The 19385-nt window shown below is 35.7% G+C and overlaps 1 protein-coding gene across 4 annotated transcripts in view; it reads right to left on the reverse strand.

Moving 5' to 3' along the window:
* The window catches only part of LOC143248940 (ankyrin repeat domain-containing protein 16-like), a 42997-nt gene extending 28188 nt beyond the window's left edge, over positions 1 to 14809 (reverse strand). For 2 of the 4 annotated variants that reach the window (XM_076497963.1, XM_076497961.1), the window contains exons 1-4: positions 14179 to 14407; positions 10974 to 11172; positions 4942 to 5106; positions 4267 to 4527 (exon numbers count right to left, since the gene is read on the reverse strand). In XM_076497963.1, coding sequence (XP_076354078.1) covers positions 4267 to 4527; positions 4942 to 5106; positions 10974 to 11172 — 625 coding nt within the window. In that variant the 5' untranslated portion in view covers positions 14179 to 14407. Of the gene's footprint in view, positions 1 to 4266; positions 4528 to 4941; positions 5107 to 10973; positions 11173 to 14178; positions 14408 to 14703 lie in introns of those variants that run through there. The other 2 variants (XM_076497962.1, XM_076497960.1) reach the window with 2 other exon arrangements.
* Positions 14810 to 19385: the final 4576 nt, after the last annotated feature.

Raw genomic sequence — 19385 nt, forward strand, 5'->3', positions numbered from 1 at the left:
CAGCTGCCTGTATAATACAGTTAGTTACTGCTACCACACAGTCATCTATTGATGGCTAACAAACAATGGCAGGATCAAGTTCTGTCAGAGCAGCAAAAGAGGGCCAGATTGCCTGATCCAGCTTCCACTGGGACATGTGGGTCAGGTGGTATCAATCACAGCCAGTCTCTCTCAAAATTAAATGAAAATGATCACTGCCTCGTGGATTATTGTCAACCCACCATGAAAAATCAGAAAATAGTAAAGGGGAGCAAATTGAAAGATCAATAGCAGTAAAGGACAGACTATGTGCATAAAAAGTATAAGAACTGCTATTAAAAAGAAAAAGGTTGTGATAAGAGAGCATATATTCTACAGAGTAACCCCTCCCATCAACATCAGCACTTCTCCAGATGGGATAATGTCCATTAAAGTCCCCCAGGATTAAAAAGGGAGATGGCAACTGTTCCATGAGAACATCAAGGTCTGACTGATCATATGTCACTTCAGGCAACAGGTAGAGAGAACAAACAATGATGGTATGACCTAAAGAAACACTGATGGCTACCACCTCCAAGGGTACATCAAGTGGCAAAAACAAGGTGGGCACGTGCTGATCAACCAACAGTGCCACCCCCCATGCACACAGCCTGTCATTTATGTACAAAGAAAACTGCTGAAAGGTGATTGTATCAGCAGGTTTCAGAAATGTTTCCTGTAAGGAAAGACATACAGGATGGTAGGAAACAATCAGTGCTTTGATGTCATCCAGATTAGAATGTAAACCTCGACAGTTCCATTGTATTAAGGTGGCCATTTTTATTTATGTGTAGGCAAATTGGATGGAGAACCCTTCTGTTTACGATCATGTCTTTTTTCTTTACTGTCTTTATTCAAGGGAGGTCTATCGACTTCCATGGATCCTGCCCTGGGTCGATTGGGCAGGTCTTTGTTGTTGGAAGGATTCCAGTGGCTGAAGACGTGAATGAATCATTGTTTTGCATCCTATGTGCCCAAGGAAATCCCCATACCTGGAAACAAAGGAAATGGATCTTGGAATTTGCTGGAATGTGTGTTTGGGACAGAGATGGGTGTTGAAGTTGATTCATGATTTTTAATCATGGAGGTCAAAAGGCTTTTCATTTGCTTTGAGAACAATTCTTTTGGAGACACAGAGAGATCTGTCTGCACTCCCACTGTAGACGTGGAACGAAGTGCAGCAGCATACGTCCAAGATAAAGTGGTGGACAGCAACTTTCAAGCCTCAGAGTAAGTAATGTTTTGAATCATTTTCAAACACTGCACCTCTTTTTCTTCCAACCAATTAGGGCAAGAACAAAAGTGTCACATGTGAGAGCCATTGCAACTGATGCAATGAGGGTCTGTTTCACACTCACAGGCATCGTGGTCCTTGCCACCTCAACGAGTACATGTCGAGGAACCATGACATGATGTCTTCAACTGACCGAACCACTGACACTTAAAGCATTGGAGAGGGTTTGGAATGTATGGCTGGTACCTGCAATTAAGATAACCTGCCTTGATGGTGGCAGGTGGATGTGGTGATGTAAATGTCAGAATAAGGGCATTGGTTGGCATCATAATTCCATCTTTGCAAGTGGAGATATGACTCACTGCAGAAACTCCTTGGATGGAGAAACCAATAAGAATCTCTGACTCGGGGACGTTCTTCAAATCCCTCTCAACAATAACTCCTCATGAGGAATTCAAGGTAGCATGAGGGGTAACCTCAATAGGTACATCCCCAATTGCTTTTGAATTCAAGAGGAGTTCACTGTGTTGGGATGTGGATGTTTCAACCAATATGCCTCCAGATCAAAGCTTCTTTACTGACTTTGGAGAGCCAGCAAGTCCCTCTAGTCCCTTCTGAATAAAAAAGGGGGACATTTGCCCTAAAGATTTTTCTGAAAGAGAATGTAATATAAGAAAATGGGGTACAGGTGTTACAGATGTTGAAGATTGCTGCTCAGAGTCTTCAAGACATGGTCGTTTACCTATTGACTGTTTTTTCACTATTTTATTTAACTTTTTTGTTGGAGGATCCATCCATAGGAAAAAAGGAAAAGCCACCCATCTACAGGAATTCAAGGCCAAAATGGTGTGTTAGGGTTGGACCCCTCAACCACCAGGATCCTCTCCTCCCCTTCACAGGTCACCACGTATGGTAAACACGTAGGTGGATGTTTAGATCCCAGAGGAGGTAAACTGAAAGAACAGAACCTTCCCTGGAAGGTCTCCTCACCACGTACAGGACTCCACACTAAGAGGGTAAAGGTAAGAATTTGAGATACCTAACTTTGTCATCCAAAGACCAGTAGTGACCCATTGAACAGACAGATAGGATTCCAGCGTGAATTGAAGAATGTCTAGGAAGTGTTTCAAGGAAGAGAAATCAATTATGAGGCAGGAATACCAGAATTCTTGGAGACTACAAGGATCTCCAAGTTCTGTAGTACTGATGTTAAGAAGATATGGAACTGTTTCAGAAAAAAAACATTGGCTGAAAATGGGATTCCAAGAGAGGGGAAAGATATGTGATGAAGGGACAGAGCAGAAGAGAAAGAGAAATAAGCTCTTCAGAAAAAACCTTCAGAACTCAAGGATCTGTAGTAAAGGATTCCTAAACACTGGCAACCCATAAAGTAGTCACAATTACCAATGGGGATACTGAAGCTGTCTTTGAATTAACTGCAGTTAACCTCAGAGACCCACGTAGAAGACACTGGTAAAAGAGAGTAAGAATGGGGACAAGACACAGGAAGAGGTTGAAACAATTTGAAAGCCACTAGAGAAGTGGGAGATGTGCAAACATGTAAACTGAACTGGGGTTTCCATTGAGTCAAGAAGGTTCCCAAAGATATCTTTCCTTAAAAAGGGAGCAATGAATTAGTTCCATAAGAAGACAGGGGTAGAAACACAGAATAAAAGTGGGCATTCCAACCAAAGAAATGCCAACAACAGAGAAGCCATGTTTGTAGTAAAAGGGTGGAAAGATGACAAGCAGGCATGTGTAAAAGAAAAGTAGGACAAGAGTTTCCACAGAAAACTTCTCAAACTTCTAACCACACAGAGGCAGAAGAGAATCTGACTGCAGAGATTCCAAAAAAAGAAACAGACCTATAATAAGCCATGTTATGTGAAGATTTAGACATAATGACCCCTGCACATAACTGGTTTGCAAACCTATTGGCATGCACCTCAATATCCAGAAAGAAGGGAGAACAAAATATTGGCTCGAAGGCATCTCACTTAAAAGGGAAAAGGAAAAATCATAGAAATCAGGGAAGGCAGACAAAATATAACATACCTAATTTATTAACTCCAGAAAAGGAGGAATAGCCAGTTCCACTGAAGCTAACTGTGACAGTGTGACATAGGAAAGGGAAGGAAAATAGCTGTTGAAACCCTCATCCTTCAAGTATCCTTAAACGAGGCATAGTGAGATAATTCTCAGATGAATTAGGAACAAGCATAAAAGTAGTAAACTCCTATGAAACCAAGGCTGTAACATCTTCCACCTTCAATTGCAGACACAAAACTACTGTAGTCGAAGTAGAATAACTACAGTAAAAACATCAGTGGTAATTATTGTAGCATGAAACTAAGAATTCAAGGCAAATAAGAGTGGAAGTACAAAAGCTTAAAACAGGGTGCTCCAAAGTATCACATATTAGCATAAGAGCCATGTTATGCTAGCATGTGCTAAATAATATTACAGAACACAAGAATTGCAAACATAAAGAAAAACTAAGTTCCCATAAAAAATATAAGGAAATAATCAAAAATTTCATAAAGGAAAGAGCAAGCAAAAAACGTGTCTTAAAATCATGAGTGCCATTCAAGAATTGAATTTGGGTTAAGTTGCACAGAAGTTAATTGTGCTCATTTGTATGCTATCATGCAGCTGCCTCACATGAAGACATGAGGGTAGGTTGGAGTATCAAGACCAGTGCCAAGAAAATATGTTCACATATAGAGGGCAGTATAAGTTGAGAAAAGTTATTCCATGAAAGGAATTAAGATATAGTTTCAAAAACTGTTTAGTTAGTTTTCATATCTACCTATTCCAATTAGTCCATATGACTGAGCCAATGGCAAAATTACATCTAGCACTTACAAGTTACTAATTGCTTCATTATTTTTCTTTAAACATTTATCTTTCATGCTCTGTGGCTTCAAAGCAGTCTTTAACCTAAATACTGAGGGAATGTGGTTGGTATTTATATAAATGGAGGGATATTAAATAAAAAGGTTTTTGACACAAACCTCTTTCCTTCATTGCATCAAGCAAAATCTTCAAACACTGATACCTCCCATGTTGTGCTGCTGTAAAAACTGGGGTCATTCTACATTCATCCTGTACATCTAACATACTGTTGGATGCTAATAATATTTGCACTATGTCTAAATTTCCAGTTGTGGCTGCTTCATGTAAGGGATGCCAACCACTACAGTCACCTACATTTACATTGGGTTGACCAGTGTCCACTAATAACTTGACCACTAATGTTGAACCAGCTCTACAAGCTGTAAATAAAAGCAATAAACTATCATTATGATCACTATTCATCATGTTGATCTTTCAATCCTGTAATATAAATTTTTATGTACATCAATATTTATGTTTTAACATTGTTTTACTTATCAGCACAAATTATGATAAACTCATGCAAATAAATATACTAAATGATTTATTCCTTCTATATATACATTCATTATTATTATTATTCTCTCAGTAGAAGCTATACTGTTACTTATCTGTAAAAATTCATCTTAGGGAACCTATCTCTGTGAGACCCATAAACCTTTCTCGAGCTTTACAGTCTACCACGTGAAATAATAAATATAATACAAACTCACAACTTTTCACATTTCCATTACACAAAGTTAAATTTTATCTCTAGTTAATGTTTAGTGCTGCTTGAAATAAAAGTTCATCACCTGCTAATAGAGGGGTTTCCTCTTCATTATCAGAAATGTTGACATTAGCTCCATATCTCAAGAGCATCCTAACAGCAATGGCAGCATCTTCTCCATGTCTCCGTTTACATGCAAGCAAAAGAGCCGTTTCACCCTCATGAGTCTGCCAGTTAACATCAGACTTACCTATTGATAAAATATACTTTTCAGAAAATATGAAGGATTCTACCACACAATTTAAAGACAGAACCAAAACAATAAACAATAACCCTGTTTCACATTTAAACACTATTACCATAGAATAAAGTGATGCAAAACAACAGACTATAACTCTACTATTGTATAATGACATAATGTAAGACAAGCTATATGCCTCTTTCACTCTTATGCACAGCTACCAGTACTCAATTTCTCCATTTTTAATTCATGACCACAGACTTTTTGAACATTTTTAACAGCTGCACCTAGTGCCCAATTCAAATGAGGAAAACAAAAAATAATGAGCTAAAAAAGTATACATCAATACAGTTTATAACTTTTTCTTAAAGTAAAACAATACTGTTCATTTCAGTTTGTCTTCTGTAAAAAAAAGAGCAATGAATTTAGTGTAATTAATTCCTTTAACCACAAATTAAAAACTATTAAATTTAATCAAGTATATTTTATTAATAGTTAATGTATACTTTCTCTGGTTCTTGAAAAGTTGGAAAACCAGTTTTTGAGCTTAAAATCAAACAAAAACTGTAATTATTCAGACATGTTTTATTTGTACCATTACTTAACTCTTTACAAACCAATTCCAATTCAATAGTTTGCTAATCAAGTTTTATTAACATAAAGAGAATATCCATTGTCTGATGTGAGGTGCTTTTGATATTTGTAGTTATTAAAAATTAGTTTCTCAAATGTTTATGGAATCTAACCTATACAAAAGCCATTATGTATCACGTCACACTTGATGTCTCAAATGATGAATCATAAAAGCAAAATGTACATATCCAGATAGAACAGTTTGATTACAGGGAACCTCCATACAAGTTGTCCATTCAGTAAGTAAGAATTCGAAAAAATGCGAGTTTCCTATAGACCTTCATGAAGTAGAATTATGGGGCTCAAACACTATAGGGCAAAAAATTGGCCAAAATATTTTTGAGTCAAGTCTAAAAAATACTACCCAGGTTCACACCTTCAGAATAACCTTAGTATGTGTGTAAAGTTTCAAGTCTATGTTCTTTCCTCTTGGAGCTGTGGAAATCACAAACACAAATACAGTCTCTTTTATTATTATAAATTACAGATGTTGCAAATACTAATTATCTAAAGTCATTAAATAAACAGATTAATATTAAATAATCACTGTTTCCAATTTAAAACATTACAACAACAAAAACAAACAATTATTCATATTACCTTGTGTTTGAAATTTTCCAGCATTGAGGAAGGTGTAAGTAAAAAATAGTTTTATCCATTAACATCTATCGATTTATGTAATATTTTATATGTCAAATGCTTAGTTTAGTTGTTTGTGATGCTATGGCCGTCCACCATTCTTATTAACAGAAATACTTGTAAAGGAAACACACATTGAACTGATGATTAAACTCATGAGGGTAGCAAGTCTGATATTTTGTTGCTTTTCACGCAACATTAAAAAATTCATCAAAATTCAATTCTCAGTGAAAATTTAGTATGGTGAGTATAAGGCTTTTCAATAATATAGCAGTAATTCTGTTTCAGAGGATTTTAAATAATTGGAAGTGTTTGTTCATGATTTACAGTAAACAAACATACTAATAAAATAAATTTCACTGAAACATAAAATTGTGTACAGATAAGCATACAGTTCTGTAGAATCAACAAATTCTTCAGAATTTACTTTTAACCTTTGGACCATTTTACTGGCTGTTAATTTTTATTTGCATTATACAATCCACACACATTAATCAATAACACTAACTTTTACAGATATCTTTACTTTACATCACATACAAATGCCAAAGCTTTGTAAACTTTCTCTCCAGCTTAAAGGTTTCATTAGCAGAAAACGGAGTGTAGCAACAAATATGATGACAGTATACTACAAATGTTCTATGTTTATTTAATTCATTCTTGGTTTGTTTTGTTTTGAATTTTGCATAAAGCTACATGAGGACTATCTGCACTAACCTTCCCTAATTTAACAGAGGAAGACTAGAGGGAAGGCAGCTAGTTATTACCACCCACTGCCAACTCTTGTGCTACTCTTTCACCAACGAATAGTGGGATTGACCATCACTTTATAATGCCCCAATAACTGAAAGGTCAAGCATGTTTGGTGTGATGAGGATTTGTGCCTGTGACCCTCATGCCTTAACCACCTGGCCAAGCTGGGCCTAATTCAATCTATTACTTTATTTAATTATGCTGAACCAATATAAAAGCTATAAATTTCCACCTAGCTTTAGAAGTGGGATGAGAAATTAAAACCAAAACTTAAGTATAAAGTTTTTTGCAAAGGACCAAGAATGTATTAATAATAGTGGTGTTTTGGGTAAAATATCTAGTAAGGAACACTATCATCCAAGGAATGTAACTTACTTGATTTGGGATCTTTTATTTTCAAATAACATTTTATTTTCTAAGGGAAATCTTGTATCAGCTAATTTGTTATACATCCTTGTCTTGTCTACAGTACAATACTTACAGATTACATAGTGCTATAAATTATAAATTCTTTATACCTAAAAACATTTCAATTACTTACCCAAATCTGAGAAATTAAATACTTTTATTAAACAGAAAATACTCACTAAACAGTAAAGTTAGTGTTTACATAGGTTTTATATACAGTAAAGTATTCATCTGCATAAAGAAGTACTAAATTGTTGAATGGCCTTATTCTCAACTAAAAATAGTTTTGTGATGGTAAAATTTCTTTCTTTTTACTTCTTTATATTTATTTAATACATTCTCATATTTATTACAGAATATTTTAATAATTTTATTCAAAGTTTTCTTATTAAATCCATTAAATATTAGTTTTATTAACAAAAATATAACCAAACAAGAGAAAGAATCTACTTACACATGTAAGTACAACAGCTTCATTCTGTCCTATACACTCTACAAAATGTTGGTGCTGTTAATGTACACAGATTTTCTGAGCATACTGTATTTGTGACATTCAAGCAATCACTCCAGATAATGTCATAAGTGTCTGTTTTGTTGACAAATTCTTCTACAAAAACTATTTCTCCATTGGCATCACCAGGAATGTTTATGGCTATCATTTTCTGTTAAGGATACATCTTTCTCAGATATGTGCATAGTTTGCCTCTAATGAAGGAAAGTCCAACTTTTGAAAGCATTTGGATTACAGGATTTTGTAGTTTTGTCTTAAATTGATTTTTTTTTTAACTTTTGTTTTCCTAACATAAGTATATAAACATGTAGTTTGTTATAAACAAAAACAAGATGAAACAGAAACAAATGCTGCACCAATTGAAAGGATCCCTAGCGTACAAGCTATAATGTGGGATTATAAAATATACCCTAGATTATGGAGGTGACTGAAGAAGTAGAACCCACACTGAGGTGGAGATACACCATTTATCAGTCTTAATCTTTGTTTGCAGTCTCACATAAAGAAATAAAGAAACAGCAAGAGAACTTAAAATGAAAATAACAAATACAAATTACAAGAGCAAGATGTGGGTTCTCAAGCTTATAACATCCCACATCTACATCACCCTTCCTTGCTTGCAAACAGTTGTGGGAAGGTGGTTGCTCTCCAAAGTAAAGAAAGAGAAGAAAAACAGATTACAATTAAATGAAAAAATACTTAAAAATAAAATAAGGTACTACCATTTGGGGGTACGTAAGTTGAATAAACTTACCTCCTGAAGTTAGCATTCCAGCACCCATTATGGTAGTAAGGCACTTTATTTGTAGCTCAGTAGATGAATTATACTAGTATGAAAGGTCTCAACCAGTTTCCTAAGCTACCTAGTATTGCTCCCAACCACCACCCATTAAGTCTACTGTAACTATCATACTCTAAACAAGCCTTTATATGCAATAAGGTGTTTATCTGCATAAAGTAGTGCCAAGTTGTTCAATGACCTTATTCACAACTAAAAATAGTTATCAGAAACTTTTAGTTTCCTTTTTTATCCTTTCTGAGCAATTTCTATCAATATATCCTTACACCTGGAACACCTTTCGTCCCATGGTTGACTTCCTTCATTCTGAGTAAACAGCTCTCCAATTAAAGAATTCTGTCTACAGTTCCTGTAAACATACCATTTTGAGTTGCAATCAAAAAAACATTGTCATATGGTTAAATTCTTCCTTTCTAAATTAATAGACGTCTAAAGACCCTTTGAACTCTTCTAAAACTTCAACACACCAACTTGATGTTTCAATGCCATTTGAACTGATAAATTTATAATTTCTGGGTAGTTAAATCAGGTGTTTATCTGCAACTTTTAATGGTTAAAGATTTATCTGACTGGACAGCTTACTTTAACAATATAAAATTACTTTACTTTAGCCCGATTCACATGTTCTCATTCACTATAAAATTTATGAATTGGTTATATTCAGTAGTGATAACAGGTGTACCTAATGAGTTATCCTATTAGATATTTGAAGAATGAAACTTGGATTGATGTAGAGACAAGTGGTTGGTTTTATCCTTGTACTTGCAAATTAATTTTCCAGATGTTTTACTCTGTGCTGATGTTCTATTTTATATCATTGATTTCATCATTATAATTGTGTTGCACTTTGCTGATGTCCTTTTGTAATTTTTTTTCCTAGTCTTTTAACAATTTATAAATAACTTTTTTGTACTACTTCAGTTTTGCTGTTATAATCCTTCTGCATATCTCCAAGAACTTCAGCATACTTCATGTTTTTGTTCTTAATTCTTAAAATCTTTTATCCATTTCTTCTTGGATTTCTTTTTTAGCTTTATTTACAATTGCTTCTTCCTTCAATTTTTGCCTCTTTCTTCTTATTTGTTTAATGGCCTGTCTCCTCCTATTTGGTCATATTTCCACCGTTCAACTATCTCAGATTTTTTATATCTCTTCAAGTACAAGTAATCGTCACGAAGTTTAGTCTGGAATTTACAATTCCACTTTAACACTAGTATCATAATGTTTGACAATCAATATTAAATTCCAATCAAATTAAGATACCTACTTAGATTCAAATCAAAATCCAACCTGACATTTGTAATACTTAAAATAATTAAATATACTTTTATTGTTATTATTCTCTTATCTTTATGATTAACAAACTATTAACCACTTGCTTTCTGGCTTTCTTAAATATTTTCTCCCCAAATGTATAAAGATTTGAGGCTTTATATAGTCTAAACACTAAAGAAATTTATATTTATCATACATCATCATGTCATATCCGAAAACTTCCTTTATCAAGTAATACAAAATGTTTCAATTAAACTATTAAAAAAAAAATCAGCTTACACCACTATTTTACAGATTATTATATAAAGTAGGCACATTTCTGTATAAAGCTATCTTAGGAGTATGTAGGTGCAAACAGCACTTTGAAGTAAGTGTGGCTTCTCAATTGTAAATTAAAATAAGGAATTAGTCTGGCTGGAAGCTGATTTTATAGTACAGCTCTGGAATAGTTACTACAGTAGAATGGTAGTGTGCTTGTCCATTCACATTGTAATGAGAAAGGAGATCACCTTTCATACAGGTTGTGTTTAGGATACTGGTTTAACTGTTAACTTGGACATTATTATTTGTTGTTCACGCATCATGAACACATCTCCTAGCAACACCCTTTTTTTTTACTGCAAACTCAGTGATAGTGTAGGTTTTGTGAATAAAAGCTCAAGAAAGTTGTATGTTGTAGGCTTGACAGTTCAGGAAAAAGTAAGAAAAGTGATTTGAGTGAATGAAAGATTTCACAAAAGTGAATTATTTGTACAAATATTATTTCAATTAATTCTTAAAGACAGTAAATAAATGGTTTCATTCCACACATTATGCACTAAATAAAATACTCAAATATAGTGATAATAAACATAAAACCATGCTTAAGAAGTTCTTCTAAGCATCGCAGATCTTTGGACACAGCAGCAGCTTCATGAAGAGGTCTCCATCCTCGGTTATCAGCTGCATCAACAGGTCGCCCCATTCTAACAAGTTGTTTCAACTGCTTGAAGCTCCCAACCCTTGCTGCTCTGCCAACTGATGAGCAAGTGTCTTCCCATGCTTCACAAAATTCCATCTAGAACAGGAGACACTGAGAAATGTATTTTCTACAAACAAGATTCATCATAAAATAGTTAACTAATATACATATTAATATCAGATTGAAAGACTACTTGCTTAATAGTAAGAATAAAAAGTTAGAAGACAAAATATTGTTTAATATTTAATAGGCAAAAGCCTACACTCTGATAAAGGAAGCTTTATGAAATAAGTTAGTGGAATGTGATATCACAAAAGAAGGACAAAAAGAAATACCAAAAGGAAATCATAACTTATCAATCCAGATTTTCCTATTTTTGAGGATGTTACTTATGTTGTACGGAAAGTGAAATGGGTATGGACTTCTTTTTGTGTGGATTTTAAAAAAGCTTGTATTAATGTGCCTCAAAAAATAAGCTTAGAAAATTATATTAACTGAGAAAAGATTAGTTAAACAGGCTGTAGGGCAGCTGCATGATGAATTATAAACAGTTGTTATTAAAGGAGTCTTGTCCAGCTACATCTTTGTTCCTTGTGTCTCAGGGGTCAGTTCTTGGGCCTCTGCTTTTTATTTACATTAAAAGTATAGATAAGGGCATAATTCAGTAAATCAATAATGTTTGCAAATGACATTTAACTTCATCACTAATCCTATCTGCATTGATAATGTTAAGATATATTATAGAATGAGTTGTATCAAATGGTAAGGTGAATGAACACATTGTACCTGTCAAATTAACTTTATACTTATATAAGTACAAATAATCCATATGGGCTATCAAAATTTGGGCCACGTTTAACATAGATGGAAACTTACTCTATAGAATGATACAGATATCTGTTGTTAATAAGAAAACTAAAACAATTTTTAAATGTATCTTCAGGCATGTTGATAAAAAGTCATATTAAATATTTATCTCTCTAAAAAAAAACTAATTATGCCTTGTGATGTTTTTATACATGAAATTTGTTTTAAGTTCTAAGCTGCATATTTAAATTCTATATGAACTTTGCTAATTCAGTTTGAAAAGTGAGGGCCAATCTTAAAATCCTGTAATTAAGTGAAACAGTAAACCAAAGTAAATTTTGAAGGTTATGTCAAACAAAAGATTAACATGTTATTCAATTTTAAATACTTATATTATTCTTAAAACTTTATTATACATATACAAAATCTTATACTTTCACACAATGCTTTCATTTATCTCATAAATATGTATTTATTGAACTTTCTAAGCAACTTACAAATAAGTTAATTCTGTTAGATTTTCAAAACAAAAAATAGAATGTTCACAGCCAAAGGTAGTTATTTTATGGGCATTAAAACCAAATAGCTATAATGAAACTTTTGTAAAAGAATATCTGCTCTTTCCACTGGTATAAAGATGTCCAAAAGCTACATAAAGTTGATTAATATACACAAGTGTGCTTGCACACAAGTAAACATTGAAGCCATTTCTACCTTTGTTGCACTGAGTCTCACAAGTTTGAGCATCCTCCTGAATTAATGTCATTAACATTAAGTTGTTGATTTTTATAAAACTTAGTATCTTCTCTTATATTTCACCAATCCTAACCACGTAGTAATTTCAGTTTATAACTGATTGCCCCAAAGGTGTCAGAGAAAGTTCTCCAGGAAAAGTATGAAATTTATGATTGAAGTATTTAGAATGACCATTCATTTATTCAACATATGAATAAACAGGCTGAACAAACTTCAAATCAACCAATAAAGGAGAAGAAATCTCAGCATATGTATCCACTAACAGAAAATACTTACTCTTGGCTAATTAGCATTCTTGGTCATAAAGTCTCCTTTCTCTAAAAATCAAACACTCCAATACAAAACTCAAGCATCAAAAAGGTATTTTCTGTAGATAAAGTAGGAGTGAACTAAACAAAGAATTTCTACCTGATTGTAAACTATACCAAACTATTTTTAGTCCAAAAATTTTGAAGTGTAGATATCAGAGCTCTGATACATCATGACAAAGGTAAATGAAAACTTGAGAATTTATAAATGTTTCTTTTTTGAATCAAGAAGGCAAAATTTAGATAAAATAGGATCTGAGTTATAAGGGACTTTTCAGATTAGGTTTATTAATACAAATTGAAAATTCATTAATTAAAGTTGATTCATTAATTTTCACTTTAAAATGCTCACTTTTACCCACCTAGTTCATAGTAAAAAGAGTTAATCAATTAGAGATATTATTGATAAAAATAATCAATTAATTAAAGTAAGTTTTTCTGATTATTAATATTACTTTTTTTGATTATTATAAATATACTGGCTTCTCTGAAAGGTTTATCTTAAGATTATAGATTATATCTCTTTTAAATTTTAATTAAATTATTTCCTCTTGAAAAAGAATGGTAAGAAATGATTTTATCCTTGTAGTTTAGAAGATTATCACTGAAATCCAATTTCATTGTGCCATGATCTAAATATAACAGAATGAGAAAATACTGGATAAGACAAGCCATACTCCAATGAATACAACTTTACTTTCCCAACACAAAAAACGAATGTTGTGTTTGCTTATTGAATAATTTGCTCTTGCTGTGTAAGCAAAAACTGAATTCAGCAATTACTCAGTCTAGAAAAAACACACTGAAGAAGACTGCAAAATGTTGAAAAATAATGAAAAAAATGTTAAAATATATATAACAAAAACTTTATCATTACTTGCAATGTTTTGAGCAGAAGTCCTTTGTCAGACAGTAACAAACATTGTGCTTCACTTTTTCATGAGTTTTACTTTTACCTACAAATATAATTGAATGTTAATCAATTATGTAATAAAAATAAAGTGTAATTGCAAGAATATGCTTAAAATTATACCAATCTAATGACATTCATGATCAATAAGTTTAAACTTGCTTAAGAAAGTGCTTCTGCTTGATACTTATAACAACATAATTAAAAAGCTTTTATTATAGACATGTTTTAACATTTTTTCATTACTTAGTCTAGACGAACTTAAAACTAAAAATAAAACGGGGATTAACGAATTATTGAGAAAATAAAAGGTGGGTTTACCTTGACAGACCAAATGATCACTTGTTAACCACGTTATTGTTAGTTAAAAGTATGTAATTATAATCATCTGTACAGCATATTTTAACATCTTGAGAGTTATCCTCTGAGATGTTACATTATCAGTTTACGAATTTATCACATTTCATAATTAACGCACCAACTCCAATGCCAATACTGACATTTCACTAGAAAAAGCTTGCTGGAGAACCACAGCGCACTCTCATACAGTAAAAGTTTCATAAAGCGCCAAATTTCAAATAATTTCATAATAAACAATCTTATGATTTCTAGGAGGTTTTGAATTCATTTTACTTTCACCTTGGTGAAAAAGAAAAGAAATTATTAACATATGTGCACAGATTTTGTCATTATATTTCTGATATGTTTTACACCAATGAGCCTTACGTCAATTATAGGGATAGTGTTGGAAAGTCTAATAAAAGACGTTTTGTAAAGTCATTTAACAAAACTTAAAATTTTATTAGAGAGTGAACAGGGTTTCAATATAGGAAAATCTTGTCTTACAAATCTTTTTGGGTCCAGCATGGCCAAGTTATTGGGGCGTAAGGTTTGTAATCTGAAGATGCGCGCAGGCTCGAATAGCCGTCACCCCAGACATGTTCTCTCTTTCAGCCATATGTGCGTTATAATCCCACGGTCAAACTCACTAAAAGATTAGCGCAAAAGTTGGCGATGGATGGTAATAACTAGCTGCCTTCCCTCTAGTCTTTCTCTGTTAAATTACGGAAGGTTAGCGTAGACAGCCTTCGTGTAGTTTTGCACAAAATTCAAAACAAATAAATAAAACACAAAAACTTTCAAACTAAGTAAGCTGTACATTTTACACCATAGGGGAAAAACAACAAGAAGAGTTTTTACATAATTTGTAGATTACAAATGTGTATTTCTACTGGATATATATTAGATGGGATAAAACATCTTTATTGTTATTTGACTAATTGTTAAACAGAGTACAGTCATGTGAAAAAGGTAGGACACAGTATGAAAGCCAGTGTATTTGTGTAACATTTTTGGATGTATAGATATTTAATCTCAATTTCAACAATACTGATAGATTATAGGAATATAACTAATCAATTAAAACTGAAGAAAAGACTTTAAGATCATTTGTAAATTTAATTCTACACAAATGCGTATTCTAACTGAGGAAAAGTTAAGGCACCCTACCCTCTAATAGCTAGTGTTACCCCCTTTGGCTGAAATAACTGCAGTGAGACGCTCCTTGTAGCCATCTACCAGTCTCTGACATCGGTCTGAAGAAAGCTTGCCCCACTCCTCAATGCAAAATTCTTTCAGCTGTGAGATGTTTGAGGGGTTTTCTTGCATGTACAGCCTGTTTCGAGTTGCACCATAGCATCTCAATGGGATTAAGATCTGGGCTTTGACTCGACCATTCCAGGACTCTCCTTTTCTTAGTTTTCAGCCAGTCCTTGATGGATTTACTGATATGTTTTGGGTCATTGTCGTGTTGCAGGGTTCAGTTCCGCTTCAGCTTTAATGGACGTACAGATGGTCTCACATGATCCTCAAGCACCCTCTGATACACAGTAGAATTCATGGTGGATTCTATGATTGTGAGCTGTCCAGGTCCTGCTGCAGCAAAGCAGCCCCAAACCATGACACTTCCAACAACATGCTTCACAGTTGGTATGAGGTTCTTTTTCTGGAATGCTGTATTTGGTTTACGCCAAACATGTCCTCTGTTCTGGTGTCCAAATAATTCAATTTTGGACTCATCTGTCCAAAGAACATTATTCCAGAAGTCCTGGTCTTTGTCTACATTCTCTCTGGTAAACTTCAATCTGGCCTTGATGTTTCTCTCAGAGAGCAAAGGTTTTCTCCTTGCACACCTCCCATGCAAGTTAAACTTGTGCATTCTCTTTCTGATTGTAGAAGCATGCACTTTCACATCAACAGTAGACATAGCCTGCTGTAGATCCTGTGATAACGAGGTAAAGTGTTTGGAGACCTCTTTTAGCATCTTGCAATCTGCTCTCTGGGTGAACTTGCTTGGACGAACAGGCCTGGGCATGTTAGCGGTTATTTCGAAAGCCCTCCACTTGTTGAATATTTTCCGGAGAGAGGAATGGCTGATTTCAAAATCTTTTGAGATCTTTTTAAATTCCTTGCCAGACTCATAAGCTGCTACAATTTTCTTTCTGAATGTCTCAGACAGCTTTTTAGCTCTCATTTTGAATTTATTAACAACAAAGAATACAGGACAAAAAGGTAAGGCAAGAAATATTAAGAAATGAAAAAAAAGCACATTAAATATATGTAAACGTTAATATTAACAAATGGAAAAAACATGAAATATATGCAGATATGAAAGTTGACCAAAAAGAACAAAAGAAAACAGTAAATATACAACATTAGTATATGCAAAAACACAAGAAGCGAGAGTGGAGGCAGGGCGGCTCAGAAGCCGATCTCAACCCCACCCCCCACCAACGCACAAAGGGACGAGACGTCTGGCCGCCAGAGTTGGTAAAACGTCCCGGAACCCAGGCGCCGGTAGTCCGCCTCAAGGTGGAGTAACAGCCATTACCTGGCCCTACCAAGTATCGAAAAGAACGACACTGGAGCCTGCTCGAAGACAAAGTTGTTCCAGATGACGAACTGAAAGATGATAATTGTGTACTAAAAGGTAAAGGCCAGGTGGCTGGGAACAGGGACAGGTACATGGTAAACGATGGTCTCTGCCGAGAAGAACAGGACCAGGAAAAGGCCCGCAACCCTTTTCCAGATCTCCACCAACGTCAGATAGAGGATCAACCTGTGCAAGACAGACTCCACCTGGGTGTGACACACGGGACACAACTTAGTTGCACACAAGTTCCACATGTAGGTACGCTCCCTCACCAGCAAGATGTTATGCACCACACGCCTGGAGGTAGCGATCAACATGGTGCAGTGCAACGCGGCCCCAAACAACGTCCCACGGCAGAGCAGGGTGGTATCGCTCTATCCTGTGTGTACATGCGGGGACCAGCAGGTGGTAGAGAGAACAGGAGACCGTCGGTATATCGACATACACGTTACGACACCGCCGTATCGCTGCAGCAGCGTCAACGTACGAAGTCGAGGGTCAAAACACATAGGTGACTGCAGGTTCAAAGGAATACCAAAGAGCCTGTGTCCTGTGCCAATCATAAATCTCATGAGGTGGCAACAGGGGTGACCCTCCAAAGACAGACAGTGAAAGGTAACAGACAAAACAAGGAAAAGACACTGGGTCTGGACACATGGGATGCCCAGATCACACCTGCGAGACGGCAGCGTCAAGGAGTGCCAAGACACCACCTCAGGCTTGCCACTCCACAGGAAGACATAGACATGGCGCTCGATGGCTCGCGCAATGCAGTCATCCAGAGAAAGGACGGCCCCCCAGGTACCAGACCAAGGGAAGGATCCTCCTCTGCACCACCTCTGCCCTGCCAAACAGATTAAAAGGGTAGTAGCGGTAATCGTGCACAGCCAAACCAACACATTGAATCAACCCCTCCCAAGCAGCCCTAGGACTCACGAGAAAACGAACCCCGAAGCAGGTGATCGGGAAGGGGGTCCAATCCAAACCAAACGGGGAGTCGTCAGACGAGGCTCATTTGCCAAAGCCCCGCGCACGAGACTTGGGAATATTCAGCTGGGTGGCACTGGCCCGAGAGTAACGATGGACGATGGCCAGCGCTGAACCTAAGGATGTAAAGTTCTCAAGGAACAGGTTCACATCATCTGCATGAACGACATACGTCACGCACGAACCCCCACCCCCCACCCGGCGTCTGGAGGCCACGCACCAAGACCGAGTTGTACAGATGAGAGAGCAGGCACTCGATAACTAACACATAAAGTGTTAGGGACAACGGGCAGCCCTGACGAACCCCTGTAAGATGGAAAAGGAAGACGTCAGGTACCCGTTAACCAAGAGTCTGCTCGAAGCGGTCGCGTACAAGGCTTGCACGTACTGAACAAAAACTGGAGGGAGGTCACACCTCCCTAGAACGTACCACAGAAATCCATGGTGAACTCGATTGAAGGCTTTGCTTTGATCGAGGGAAAAAAAGACCGCAGGAATATCCTGATCTGTGATGTAATAGAACAGGTCCCTAAGGAGCACCAGATTTTGTTGGATACTTCTGTCCCGCATGCCACAAGTCTGAGTGCAGCAGACCAAGGAAGGCATGACTGCACCCAAATGGGCACACAGGACCTTAGAAATAATCTTTGCATCCACATTCAGGAGAGAAATGGGTCGCCACAAGGAAAGATTTTCAGACTGGCTGGGGTCTTTACAGATGAGTGTAATTAGCCCATCCAGCGTTCCCGGTGGCAGAGACCCTGCAGCCAGACAGTTGTTAAAAAGTTGGACGAAGTGGCGCGAGTGAGCACTACGACAGGCAGGAGCACACAAAACTAAATGCCTGAGGTTTAAATAGGGCAAGCCTCATTGAAAACACTGAGTAACGATATTCTAATCATGTGCACCTGGTGTGATACACCTGTGTGTGAGTTGAGCCATTTTAAGTGGGAATAAATGTGGGGTGTCCTAACTTTTTCCTCAGTTAGAATATGCGTTTTTGTAGAACTACATTTTCAGAAGATCTTGAAAAGCCTTTTCTTCAGTTTTAATTGTTTAGTTATATTCCTATATTCTCTCAGTAGTGCTAAAATTAAGGTTAAATATCTATATATCTAAAAATGTTACAAAAATACACTGGCTTTCATAGGGTGTCCTAACTTTTTCACATGACTGCAGCTTAGAGATAGACGTGACAAGTGCATCTCACTTTCTAATTAATAGCTCCATGATAAGCATTTCTAGCTGCTTAAAAGATCCAGAACTCAGGCTCATAAGCGCGAAGTTTTTCGGCGTTTCACTATGTTAGCGATCATGTTTTGTTTTGCTTTCTATTCTGTTTTTCAAGATACCTAGTGGAGATTCAGCGCTTTGTCATATAGAATCGGGGCGAGAGCTCCGTGTGTTCATGCTTACCCAGGCTTCTGAACTCCATAAATAAAAAAGCCTGGGAAAATTATATTGTTTTTTGTTTTTTGAATTTCGCGCAAAGCTACACGAGGGCTATCTGCGCGGAAAAGTATATGTCTTTTGGAAATATCCATAGGCATTCATAGTATTATCAATTTGTGTTAAAATTGTTACGTATTATAACCTATCTAGGATGAGC

Source organism: Tachypleus tridentatus, chromosome 4 (genome assembly GCF_004210375.1).
Source record: "Tachypleus tridentatus isolate NWPU-2018 chromosome 4, ASM421037v1, whole genome shotgun sequence".
NCBI lineage: Eukaryota > Metazoa > Arthropoda > Merostomata > Xiphosura > Limulidae > Tachypleus > Tachypleus tridentatus.